At 56.2% G+C, this 12998-nt stretch overlaps 1 protein-coding gene across 2 annotated transcripts in view; it reads right to left on the bottom strand.

The window, feature by feature from the left end:
- The window catches only part of LRRC75A (leucine rich repeat containing 75A), a 49735-nt gene extending 39769 nt beyond the window's left edge, over positions 1-9966 (bottom strand). For both annotated transcript variants that reach the window (XM_021674757.2, XM_064378271.1), the window contains exon 1: positions 9721-9966. In XM_021674757.2, coding sequence (XP_021530432.1) covers positions 9721-9966 — 246 coding nt within the window. The remainder of the gene's footprint in view (positions 1-9720) is intronic.
- Between the last annotated feature and the right edge of the window lie 3032 nt (positions 9967-12998).

The following is a 12998-nucleotide window of genomic DNA, read 5'->3' as shown; positions in this document are numbered from 1 at the left end:
GAAGCTTCCCACACCTGGGCCCTAGCAGGTTCAGTGCAGAAGAACTCGCTGGCTACCCCCTGCCCTCCCCCACAATGGCCTGGCAGGTGTCTGTGGGTGAGCGAGATGGCCCTGGCATTCATCAGAGTGGGGGAGACATGTCTCCTCCCCGAGCCCTGTCTGTGCGTGTCCTCATCCTGCATCTGAGCTATGGGGCCTCCAGGCAGTCGGGGGCGGAGGGGGAGCCCCTCCAGGCTGACCATTTACCAGGAAGAAATCAGAAAAAGAGGTTTTGTTTCCAGACGCCCAGCCTACCACTGAGCCCTCCCTCCCCAGGAGCACCTGCAGCTCCTGTTCCCCTGACCCCCCACCATCAACAACACAGCCCTTTCCATAGTCTGCACCCACAGAGGACTCCCCGGTCCCCATAGGAAAGGGGTGTTGGGAGAGCTGCCAGGTGCATGATGTGTGCTGGGAGGTCCCGGTCCAGGGCAGGAATTCTGACTCTTATGCCAGGTGTGGGGCAGGCTCTCTTGGGCCCTTACCTGCCCCCGGCACCGAGGGAGAGAAACCCACTCCACTCCTGCCTCCTTCTGCTGGGGAAGGCCTAAACCAGGAGGTTCAGGAAGCCGTGAATGCACAGACAGAAACTAAGGGCAGTGGGGTGGGGGTGGGGGGCGTCACAGACTTCCCGGGCTGCAAGTGCTGGCTCCCTGTGGTGCTGGGTGTCCCTCAGTGGGCGAGGGGTGTCCTGCAAGCCTGGGTACCTGTATCTGTGGGTGGAGGCTCCATGTGGACAGGAGCTGTGGGGTGGGAAGGTGGCCGGAGGGGGCACTACAGGGGGTCCCAAGATAGCTGGGGGTTTCCCATAGGTCCCTGGCATGCTGTGGGAAAGACCTGGGCTGAGAGCCGTGGGAGGGCCTATTGGGCAGGAGAGGGACAGGCTTGAGGACCAGGGCCGCCAGGAGGAGCTGGCAGAGCAGGTGAGGCCAAGCCCACCTAGGAAGTGGGGGAGACTGAGCTCCCCGCAGCTCCTGAGCCTAGCGCCTGTGTCCACCTGTGAGCCCCGCTGAGGAAAGGAGTTTGCCCAGCAGCCAGTGTGCGCCGTGCCCTGTACCTGCGTAGGCCCCCACGGCCAGAGGCAATGGTATACCTGGAATCTGACTATGGCCAGCCCTGTAGTCACTCAGCAGTCCTCTATGGCATCGGCGGCTGCTCTGAGCCCTTCCAGAAATGAGCACTTTGGCCGGCCCTGCTTTCCCTACTTGTCCCAATTGGTGCCAGCTCTGCTTGGTGCCCAGGGAGGTCTGCTGAGTGAAAGAACCAAGTACTAGCATAGTCAGGTGCCAGGCAAGGTTCTTGCCCTCTCAAGGCAAAAGCCCCGAAGCTCCACTGGGGCTGGCAGGTCTGGGTCTCTGGGAACACGAGAGAGGCCGGAGTGGGCACAGGCTCCATCCAGATGAACATGGAGAGCAGACCCTCAGAGAAGGAAGGCAGAGTGGGAAGTGGAGGGAGGGGAGAGAGACCAGACGTGTGAGGGGCCAGGGCAGCCCCCACAGTGGGTGGAAAGGTGGCGAGGGAGCCAGGCACTGAGTCACATGGGCAGTGGTCCCAGCAGAACCTGCCCAAGGTCGGAAACAGGCCCCAGCCTTGTTCCCCTCCCCACCGCTCTGAGATGAATGGCTCACAGCGCACAGGGCAGCTCAGGCCTCTGTCAGCGCTGGGCTTTGCTCACATGTGAAAATCTATGGGTTCTTGGTTCTGGCCTCTGCCCCTGGTACCATGTGACATGGCCTTTTACCCTCCATCAGCTATGACTGCGGTCAGCATGAACAGACTGGTGCGGTCAGCCCCAGCACCTGGCGGGAGGTATCTGTGTCCCCTCTCTGTCCTGGGACTGCTGCATCCCAGCTCTTGCACCAGCTGAGGCCAAGGGAGGTGACCTTAGGGCTGGAATGTGAACCTGGTTCAGGGCCTGGAAAAAATAACTGACCACATATAGGAACGAATGGGTATTTCTGAAACCACAGGCACGTGGTGGAATCTCAGCAGTGGTAGGGAACCTCAGGGGTCATTTCACCTACCACTCCTTCATTCTGGAGATGGGGAAACTGAGGCCAGAGACGGGAAAGTGCTGGACAAGTTAGGGTTTCTGCTGGGGCCAGAACTGAGGGCTCTGGGCTCCCAGAGAAGCCCGCCTCCCTTCTGTGCCAGACTGCACACCTGTACTGGTGCTGGCTTCTGGGGTCTTTGCCATCCCTCCCGGAGGGAGGGGAACAGCTGCTACCATGGTTGTCTCCTGGTGGGTTGCCTGTTGCATCCCCAGTGCCTAGAATGATGCCTGGAGGCACCGGAACTTGATTGTTGAAGAAATGAATTAATGCATACTGTCTTTTTTTCTGTTCTGCTCATCTAATTTTCTCATTTTTCTATAATTGTATAATTGTATATTGCTTTTATAATATTTTAAAAACCACCATTTTTACTTTAAGCAATAACCTACCAGCTCCACAAAACCACCTAATGAGCAAAATCAACATGAGAAAATGCTTTATGTACTAGAAAGCCATGTGCAGATGGGAGAGGTGCCCCTAATGCCTGCCCTCCTGCCCAAGGCCCGGCTGGCACCCAGACTATCAAATCGAGCGGGGTGCCCTTCTCAACTGCCACCAACCACTTCCAGTTCTCATGGCCCCACTGCCCCACCTTCCCGCTGGTAGAGGCTGCAGAGGGGAGCTGACCAAGATCCGGCAGAGGAACAAGAGTCTGCTTCTCACCCAGGGAAGGGAGAAACACACAGCAGGAAGAGACAATGAAAGAAACAGAGACACAAAGAAAAGCCGCAGGGAGTGTGAGGCAGAGAGACAGAAAGACACGCGGACACCCAGGGCCGAGCAGAGGCGAGGGGCAGCTCTGGAGGTGGCCCCCGGCGTATGCGCGTATATGCGCTTACACACACACACACACACACACACACACACACGGGCACTCCCCACTCTCAGCTGGGCTTCCGTGTCTCTCCTGGTTAAGATAAACTTAGAAACATCAAAATGCCACATCTCTTTGAGCAGCAGCCGTCGGCAGAGCTCCATATGGCTGCAGCAGCCAGGAGTCTGAGCTAATAAAAGTTAAAAAAAAAAAAAAAGCTGGGAAATGCTCCTGGAGAGCCACGTGGGCACTGCTCAGGGCCGGGTGGGGGTAGGGAGGAGAGCAGGCAGGCCCGCCCCTGCGTGGCATGCCAAGGTCTCTGTTCTCATTTAGAACACCCAGCCCTTTTAGTATTGGTGAGTCCAAGATACAGCAGCCGAATCTGCTGTTTTAGACGCCGAGGCCCTCTCCTACCTCCATTCCAGTTTCTTTTAATGGAAGAGGATATGACAGTCAGTGCTGAACGTGTGCATCCCCTCCTCTCCACTCCCAAATATATATGTTGAAATCCTAACCCCCAAGGTGATGGCATTGTGAGGTGGGGCCTATGGGAAGTGATTAGGTCATGAGGCTGAAGCCCTCACAAATGGGATTAGTGCCCACATAAAAGAGGCCGCAGAGAGACCCTTTATTTCTCACACCATGTGAGAATGCAGCAAGAGGGTACGTACCATCACCAGAAAGCAGCCTCACCAGACAGTGAATCTACCAGCACCTTGGTCTTGGACTTTCCAGACTCCAGACAGTGATAAATTAACATCTGCTGTTTATAAGCCGCCTAGTTTATGGTATTTTGTTATAGCAGCCTGAAAGGACTAAGACAGTCAGCAAGAACAGAGCCAGGAGGAGCCAGAGCATGCAGTGCGTGTGTGCGCGGGTGCACATGCCTGGTATTCTCACAGGGCACCGGCAGCACTGCTCTTGGTGGGGAAGGGGAGCCCACCAAGATGGCTGGCTGTGGATCCCCACTCTCGGGGGAGACTCTCCAATGATGACCCCACCCCCTCTGCATCCTGATGGGAGAGCTGGAGAAGACCCTGGTTACTGCATGACCCTTCTTCAAGGAGCATCTCCCCTGCAGGAAGGAAATACGGATGCGGGCAGGAGTCATAGCATCCAGCCCACAGGTTACAGGGGGGTGCGGGAATACCACGGCCCATGCTCAGAGGAGAAACACACTAGAAGTCTGAGCCAAACCCCCCTGTCTCCTGAGAGAGAACGCCAGGGACAGAGGCCGGGGGAAGTGTGTGCCTGATGGGAAGTTTCAATCCATTCTGTAAGGATTTCCTGAAAACAGACTGGGTGCCAGTTTTTATGGCCTCTGCCCCAGAAAAGCACACATGGCAATGAAATGACAGTGGGGGAGGGGAGGGTGCACCCACCCTGATGGTCCATGGATGGACACCAGGCTACTTTAGAACTTCTGAAGACAGCAAAGCAGTTTCTGGTAATCTCTGAGAAGTGGCATTTGTTCCAGAAAAAAGGACCCCCCAACCCTCTCCCACTGCCTCATCAGACCCTAAAGTCAGAGTAACTGGCCCAGTTACAGCCCCTGCAGTCATGCCTAGGCACTACAGAGGCTGCTATTTCCCTAGCAAGTGGCCCTGGCAGCCTTGGAAACCAGTGAAGCAGGCTCTGACACAGGAATCCCTCTGCATCTTTATCACTGGAAAAGCCTCGATCCAGCCCAGGCGGAGAGCAGCGGATTTTAAAAAGGAAGGGTTCTCTTTGTGGAGGAAATGAACATGATTCAGCACAAGAGCTGATCAGGAATGTGGAGGCCAGGCTCTCCCATCAGGCTCCGCTCCCCTCCCGACACCTCGGCAGAGGCCCCAGACTGCACCTGCCGGATGGGATCCCGTGCTGCCACGGAGCCTGGGCACCATGCCACTCCTCTCTCCAAGAACACCACCGCCTGGCAGGCTGCCAGGAACAGCCAAGCCCTGTGGACATCACTCCCAGAAATCCAACCACACGGAAAGCAAACGTGCTACATCTCACAACAGTACTAACGAGCCTGGTAAATCAGCCCACAGTTGCACAGCCGTAGCTGGGGAATCCAAGTGCTTTCTGAGGACACACTGGTGACAGCAGCAGACACACACGCGTACGCACATCTTCACGGCACACAGACTCACTAAGGTATGCCACGAGCCTGTGGGTTTTCAATATCATACGGTGGACAACAGTGGTGGTGGTGAGTCTCCGCCCTCAGGACGCACTTGACCTTATCTGACAAACAAAAGGAACATCAGGGAAAAACTCTGCATGGAGAGAATGCCTCCCAGTGTGGTGGGAACTAAGAGGCATATGGATCTCTGAGCTTCGGCTGCCATGCTCAGGAAGGTGGCCCTGGAAAGGTAAGGTGCATTCAGTGGAAACAAGGAAAGCATTCCAGGCGGAGGAAGAGCAGGTCCAGCACAGGGCCCCCTGCTCGCTGCCTGGTAGCCTTCCAACCTGCTCGCCTACAGAGGTGTTCTTAGATGGGAGTGGGAGGAAAAAGGTGACCTTCAGAGGTCATTATGCTCATCTTTCTGCCTGCAGGTAGTCGGATCTGCTCAGTCTCCACATCTGCAGGGAATCTCCGGTGCTTGTCCATTATTCAGCTCCTCCTGAGGAGGAGTCAAACTTTTAGGTCCCAGCTCTGTGGCCCAGGCTGGAGTGCAGTGGCTCGATCTTGGCTCACTGCAACCTCTGCTTCCCAAGCTCAAGCCATCCTCCTACCTCAGCCTCCCCAGTAGCCGGGACTACAGGTGCACACCACCACACCTGGCTGATTTTCAGGGTTTTGCCGTGTTGCTCAGGCTGGTCTTGAACTCGTGAGCCCAAGTAATCCACCAGCTTCAGTCCCCTAAAGTGCTGAGATTACACGATGCCTGGCCTCAGTGGTTCTTGCTGGCATTAGCTGATGTGGCTCTTGTTCCCAGGTGCAGAGTGAAGCCAGCTCCACCACCCCAGACAGAGAGGGAACCAGGAATCCAGGCCCTAGCCACACCATTGGGGGGGCCCAGACAAGCGAACAGAGGAACAGCCCTCGTTAAGGGGCGTGTGCCATACTTTGCTCACCCCTTGACCAGGTAAACCATCCCCATCAGCCCCTCCTCATGGGAAAACTGGGGTGCTGGTGAACATGAAGACAGGGGCCACCTCAGCTGGGTGGATCTCCGGGAAACAGACCCCTTTTTCTGCTGCTCCATGACGCAGGCCGACAGCTCAGTCTAAAATTTTGAGGGCTCAGGGAAACTGCTGGGCTGAAGAGATGACAGCTCACCTCCCAGGTGGCCTAGCACTTGACGTCTCTCAATGATGGAATCTTACTTCTTCTCCAGAGCTCCTTAAAGACAGCAGGCCTGAGCTCAAGACTTGGGGAAGGACATCTGGGGAAAAGCTGGCTTCTTTTATCTCCATGAGCACTTGCTCCAGATGCTTCTAAATGTGCAGTGAGTTTTTGATCCAGCCTGAACCCTGCCCAGGTAGATAGAATCCAAAAAATTTCTGGGCCAGGCCTGAGAAAGAATACCACAACCCTGCCCCTAGTCTGGCCAGACCCAGAGTAAGGCAGATTCTCCCGTTTCTTATCACAGTCACCATGAGAACGTGTCTTGAATGGCAGCACCAACACCATTTCACACACTTTGTAGCATTTGCTCTGCTCAGTAGCCCAGATCCCTCTTTGGGAAACAAAGAAACAACTCAGAGAGGTTATCTGCTGGGCCCAAGGCCACAGCTGAGGGAGGACCGGAAGGTGAGCTGCCTCCGTGATCCTTGGCCCTGGACTCTTCTCAGATTACCCTTATCTTAAAGAGAAGGGAATTACTTTCTGTTCCTTCAAGGCAGCTGCCTGGCATCCTGCCTGGACCCCTGGCCACAGTTCAGGGTCATTTGTGCTGAAAGAGGCCTCTTGATACCTCTCTAGCAAGTGACAAGCTGGAAAGATGCCCTCCAAACCTTAGATGCTGAAGAGGGGCATTCAGAAGAAGTGGCACCAGCAGCCACAGTCCTTCGGCTCACCGTGAACTGCCACACATGCTCCTGGGTCAGGTCCCTGTTTCCAGATCCCCAGCCTGGAGCAAGTCACAGCAAGAGGAAGGGTGGTATCAGACTGGAGCAGAGATTCTGAACTTGGAGTCTGTGTTTCAGGGGCTTTGTGAACCCTCCGAAACTGCCTGTGAGATCGCGTGAGTCCAGGTGGTAAAGACAAATGAGTCAGTGCATTTGTCTGGAAGACTGTGTGTAGCTCTTTCAGAGCCTCAAAAAGATCAAGGACTCAAAGAGGCTGAGAGCACAGGAACGAAGGCTCCCGAGTCCCCTCCGGCCATGTGGCTCTGGGCATACACAAATCTGGCAGCCAAACCCACACTGTCAAACACAGGAGAACACGCTGTGCGAATGGGCTGAGGGCTACTGTCCTCACTGCTGCCCCTCTCTGGTTCTGTGCCTGCTCATTAACACCCACTCCGGGGACCTGCATGACATTCCTACAGAACTCAGCACCCCACGCTCTGCAGACCCGTCTTTACTGCCTTGGCTGTCTTGCTGAGGAAGAGGTTCTCGCCGGTCTGACCCCAGTGAGGCCTGTGTGAGCTCATAGCTCTCGCTGGCTGCTCATTCCCTTTCTGAACATCACCACCTCCAGACTAGAGGAGGAAACTGGAATGGAAAGGAAAATGCAATTTGGGAGAAAGAGCCACTTCAGTGCACAGCACAAATCCAGCTGGACATTCCTCCAAATGGCCTCAGGGTCCTAGAAAGCCACCTCTCTGTCATAGGCATGTGAACACCCCTGTGCTCCACTCCCACGATGCTCAAGGCCCATGACTACTTCCTGGAGGGGCCCTGCTCCATCCATTCCAGGCCACACAGGGCAGCTCCAGGCCCATCGCCCTCACGTCCCCAGCCAGTGGTCAAGGAAGCCCAACACGAGCCCACAGCCTGAGGACCTGCTGCTTTCACAGAAAAGGGGGAAGTTTGATAAGCCCCCTCCCATCCCTCATCAGCCCTCCTGGTCCTCCAGCTGAGGAGGGTACCAGGACACCAATACCCACGTGCAGATGCCTGAGGAAATGCTGCTTGTTTTAAGGACCCCCTATGGGGCTGCAGGGGCTTATCTACTTCCCTGCAAGGCAGGAAGAAGCTCAGTGTCCCCAGGATGTGGACAGCCTTTCAGGGACTGCCAAAGTATTTGCCCACTTTGGGTCCAGTCTCCTCCCGTGGGCCTCCAAGCGGCCTTCCATCATGAGAGCTTCACTCTGGTCTTTCACCCTCCAAGAAGTGCTTGCCAGCTCTGCTGTATTCCCCAAAGTACCCATTCCAGGGCCGGGGAAACGGCATGTGATCAGGAAAACCTTCTATTATAAGGTGTGCAAATGGGATACCATGGTCTGGAAAACCCATTATTCTGTTTAAAAGTGAGTTACTATAAAGGCCATACGTCACTTTCCAATTTTCAAAAGACAAAGAAATACACACTGCTAAAGTTAAGTGGTGCATAATGTCATCTTTCTTTGATGATTCAACTGAGAAGGCACATGGGGATCCACCAGTGTCTCGGGCATCATTCTGGAGGTTGTTGGGAAAAGCAGAGGCAGGAGCAGAAGCCCCACATCTTCCCAAGTCCCCACATCTCTGCTTGCCTGTCCCTGTGCAGTGTGCAGCTTGGGAACACAGGCTCTAGGGTAAGAGCACACCAGATACAAAGGTGGGGGAGAGTGCGGCAGAACCCAGGAGGGATGTGGGCATGATTAGATTTTGGAAGCTCCTCCCAGGAAGGTGCTCCTACAGCCTCTTTCACCAGCGACTGGAAAACCTCCGAAAGGTCACCTGAGATTTTCCCTCTGACATCCACGGTAGACTCTACCTCCAATGGGGTCAGTCTAGGAAGAATGTGGGGTCTGGATTGCCTACCCCCAAAGCCAGGCCCAGACAACCTGTTTGGTGATGCAGGAGAGCAGCTTTGCATTTCTCTGCCTGGCTTATACTCAACAAAATTCATGGCATGGGCCATGCTCCTCTCCCCACCAAAGAAACTGGGAAAAGAAAACAAGCCACAGAGAGGTGAGTGACAGCATTAGCCCCAGGGCAGCCCCAAAGCAGAGGGAACTGGCCAAATTCTGCAACATGCGTCCCCAGCCAATGGGACAGGCACAGGCTAACGGCAGAGTACTGGCAGCCTCTTGAAGTTCCTGCTGGCCAGGTGGTCACATAGGACACTAAATCCAGCTCCCCTGTCTCTACCGTTTTCCACAGGGGCTCATGGTTGAGGATCTGCCAAAGTTAGTCAGGGGAGAGGAAACAGTCTCCTCCTTGAACTACAATCCAGGATGCCTCCCAGGCGAGTGAAGGACCTAGGGACTGGAATCGCATTGGCCCTGGGGCTGTGCCCTTGGACTCCCACTCGGGAAGCCAAGCCGGGTCCAACTGATAACTGCATTCCTTGAGGACCCTCGGCATGGAGTGACTGCCAGTGGGCAGACAGGAAGAAAAGAGCCCTGGCCCAGACCAGGCAGGCATCCCTGCCTCCCCTCTCCCCGACTGTCCCCGGAGACCAGCCTCCTTCTCTGCCTGCGGAGGAGAGCAGCGGGGACATTATGCCAACAGGTCCCGCTCGGCGGGCCTCACCCTGCCAGCCATCCACCGCCCTGTCCTGAGGCCCCAAATTCAGCGAGAGTGCCGAGGCACCTGCTGCCAGACAGGGCTCCATCCCCGAGAAGGGGGCCCTGGGCGGTGTCCCTTAGTGCCCCGGGCTTCCTCGGTTAGTGGCGGGGCGCTCCCCGGCCCGGCGCCCCCACCCCTGAGCCCCCTCCCCGAGCTCACCTGGCGCAGGTGCTGCAGCAGCGTCCCCGCCTCCTCCCGCCGGCCCTGGCGTACCATCCGCAGCAGCTCCTGGACCATGCCAACGCGCCGGTGGTAGGGGGGCATCCCCGCGCCCGCGCGCCCCGCCTTGTCCCCGGCGCGCAGCAGCAGCGACGCCCAGAAGTCGGGCCGTTCGCGACGGGGGCCCGGAGCGGCGCCGGGACTGGCTCTCTCCGCCAGGCTGCCTTTGGTCTGCCGGGTGCCCATGCCGCCGCCGCCGCCGCCGCCCGCCGGGACTCTCCGCGTCGGGCCTCGAGGCCGCGTCCCCGCTGGCCGCCCGCCCCTCGGCCGCCCGTGCGCGCCCGCCTCCCGGGCTGCAACTTTGGGGGAACTGTTGCGCGCGGGCGGCGCGGGGGCGGGCAGGCGGCTGACGGAGATCCCCGCGCTCCTCCCTCTTGGCTCTCCGGGCGCGCTCCCCAGGCGCTCGCCGCCTGCCCGCCCGCCGGCCCCGCCCCGGCCCGGCCCGACCCGCCCCCGGTCCCCGCCCCCCCGCGCCCGAGCTCCGTGCCGCGGTGCGCCTCCCTCCTCGAGTGCTCCCGCTCCTTCCCGCCCCTCGGCTCCGGGCTGGGGGCCGCCGGGCGCCCCCTGCCTGCGTCCTCCCTGCAGCTGCGCCGCCTATTGGCGGCAGCACCGCGCTTCCCGGGGCCGTGGCGCGGGGGCGAGGGGAGCGGGCAGGCCCAACGGGCCGTCGCTCTCGGTCCCCACCGGGATCCCCTGACGCTTCCACCACCGCGCGCCCTAGTAGCCCGCGGGAGGCGAAGGGAGGCGTCTGGTGCGCCGGGCGAGATGGGGAAAGTTTGGAGCATGGGAGTGTGGGGGGTTCTCTCAGGCCCGGAGTCGGGTTTCTCAAGGTGGGTTCCGCTGAGCGTCAGCGCCCAAATTGTTGGAGACGCTGGTTAAAAACGCAGGCTCCCAGGCCTCCCCTAGACCTACTGAATGAGAATCTCCTCGGTGGGGCCTGGGATCCGCCTTTTTAGCCAGCATCTTGGATGATTCCCATGCACACTCCTTTGAGACCCGGCCTGCTTGCAGGGCTCTGTAGGGTGATGGTTGGTTGCTGAACCTGGAAACTGTGTGCGAGCTTCTGTGTTGTGTGCGTGCCCTTTTATAGAGAGGGCCTGTTGCTTCCATCAGGCTCTCAAAGGATCTGGACGGGAGAGGTGTGAAGAACTCCTGTGTTCTCTTGTTCTCACTCTCACACCCCTGGAGAGGGGTCCCTGGGGTAGTCCTGGTACAATAAAGCAAAGTCGCGTCTGCCAGTAGGCCCAGCGACACACCCTGCTGGCCCGCCTTCCTCCCGTCGCCTCTGCCAGGTCCAGCCTGTAAGGGACCAGAGCCCTGGGATCTGATGGTGTTGTCAAAGCCAACCAGGGGCTGCCAGAGCGAAGGCGAAGGCACGTGGGGGAGTTCTTTGTTGCAGATCATAGGCCGCCCTGGTCCCAGCGCAGGGCAGCAGCAATTGTGCAAGCTCGCCTCTGACCCCAGCCCTGGGCACTGCTTGAGGTTGTAAGGGCACGTGGGCTGTAGGGACAGGAGGCTGGATCCCAAATCACAGGGAGCTGAGCCCCACCACTTGGTGAGCACTGAGTATCAGGCGAGTCTTCGGCTTCTTAAGTCCTGGTTCTTCCTCAGTCAGGCTGTGATAATAACACTGTCAAGAATTGGGAGACTAAAATCGGAGGACACTGCTAAAGGAAAAAATTATTGAATGATACAAATTAAAGCATCGCAAGGAAGACTGTATCCGGGACCATCACTGCAGTTGTAGGGACCTCTGCAATGAGATTTTGCAATCGCAGGGAGAGAGAGACTGAGCTCAACTCCAATTACAGCATGGGCAAGTGGGAATTTATTGCCAAGGAGCAAGGTGGGGATCAGTGGATAGAAACTTACTGAGGGAAACATCAGGGCTGTGGGGGATTCTGGCTAAACAGGTTGTATAGAGCACCCTTGACATAAGTGACTCCATCTTAGGAAAAGCGTCCATTTTACATTTGAAAAGGCCTCATGCCAACAGGAACCAGATGTTTGCCTAATTAATAAAGACTATACACTCCCCAGATAAGGACATAAACAGGCACACTCTTTACTATCAGACCTCACCAGAGGACTCTGTGGCCATCAAAATGGCAGGAGTTCAGCAACTGGAGATGGCTGTCTGGATAGACCCCATCTTGCCCACACTCTGCCCACATCAAGGACTCTTCCTTGCAAGACATTGAAAACTGTTTGGATCAGGCCAGGACACTCTCCTTTCCAAGTCACTCTCCTTGGACTGGATTGTTAATCCCATCTTCCCTCTCCCCTTTTCTTTTGATGTTAAATGTTACTTTGGTATGGAATGTGTAATCTATAGCATTTATACATTGATTATACATTTATACATTGATTGATTAAGTATATTACCATGTATGGTTGGTTGGCAGTATTGACTGACTTGTGGAGTGACTTGATCCTGTGTGCCCCCAGCTCTTATTACCAAGTGAATGGGGAATGCTAAGGAGAATTGCCTCCTTGAGAATTCCACGTAGCTGTGGCTTTTATGACTGAAATAGGATCAATAGAAGCCTGAGATTGTGGAAGGACACAGATGTGCATGAACCTGGTGACCTTGTGCTACTCACAACACCAACCTCACGGAATTCTTGCTTTAGACAGGCCAAGTGACCAGACATCACTTGGGGGAGAGTGGAGGATGATAAACCTAATCAGATATTGAGGTTGGAGGGTTCTTGCTAAACTGACTTAGCAGGGTTCTTTGTTAAAACTGGGTTTTAGATGGAAGTGCACGAAGGGTCTAGAGGAAGATTTGGGAGCCTGACTAAAGTTTGGCCAAGCAAAGAATCTTTGTCAATATATAAACTCCAAGCAGAGTAGAGGTGTTCTGCCAATGAGAGTTCCTCTTCCTGCTCTGTGATCGCAGGGTTTTCCATGGGTGTCTTCTCCGTTACCCCTGAGTACCTTGAGTATGAGTCCTGGCATCTCTCCTGCAGGCTTTCTCTTCCCTTTGGCCACCTCACTCTCAAATGTCCATCTCTGCCAGCAGAGAACACTCAGCCTTCCTACAAGTTGGCTTTGCAGAGCTTGGACAGCACTTTCCAAATTTACCCGAACCCTTTGTATACAGAACGCACCTGTTGGCATCTCCAGAGAACCCAGCTTGAAAAATACTTATGTGTCTCTCATCTCTGGTCTGCAGGACCACCAGACAAAGTGGTCACCAATGAAACCTACCGACC

Source organism: Aotus nancymaae, unplaced genomic scaffold (assembly GCF_030222135.1).
Source record: "Aotus nancymaae isolate 86718 unplaced genomic scaffold, 86718_ANA_hifiasm-v0.15.2.pri h1tg000018l, whole genome shotgun sequence".
NCBI classification, from domain to species: domain Eukaryota; kingdom Metazoa; phylum Chordata; class Mammalia; order Primates; family Aotidae; genus Aotus; species Aotus nancymaae.
Note: the sequence above shows the minus strand (reverse complement) of the source record. Positions and strands in the feature narration are given on the sequence as shown.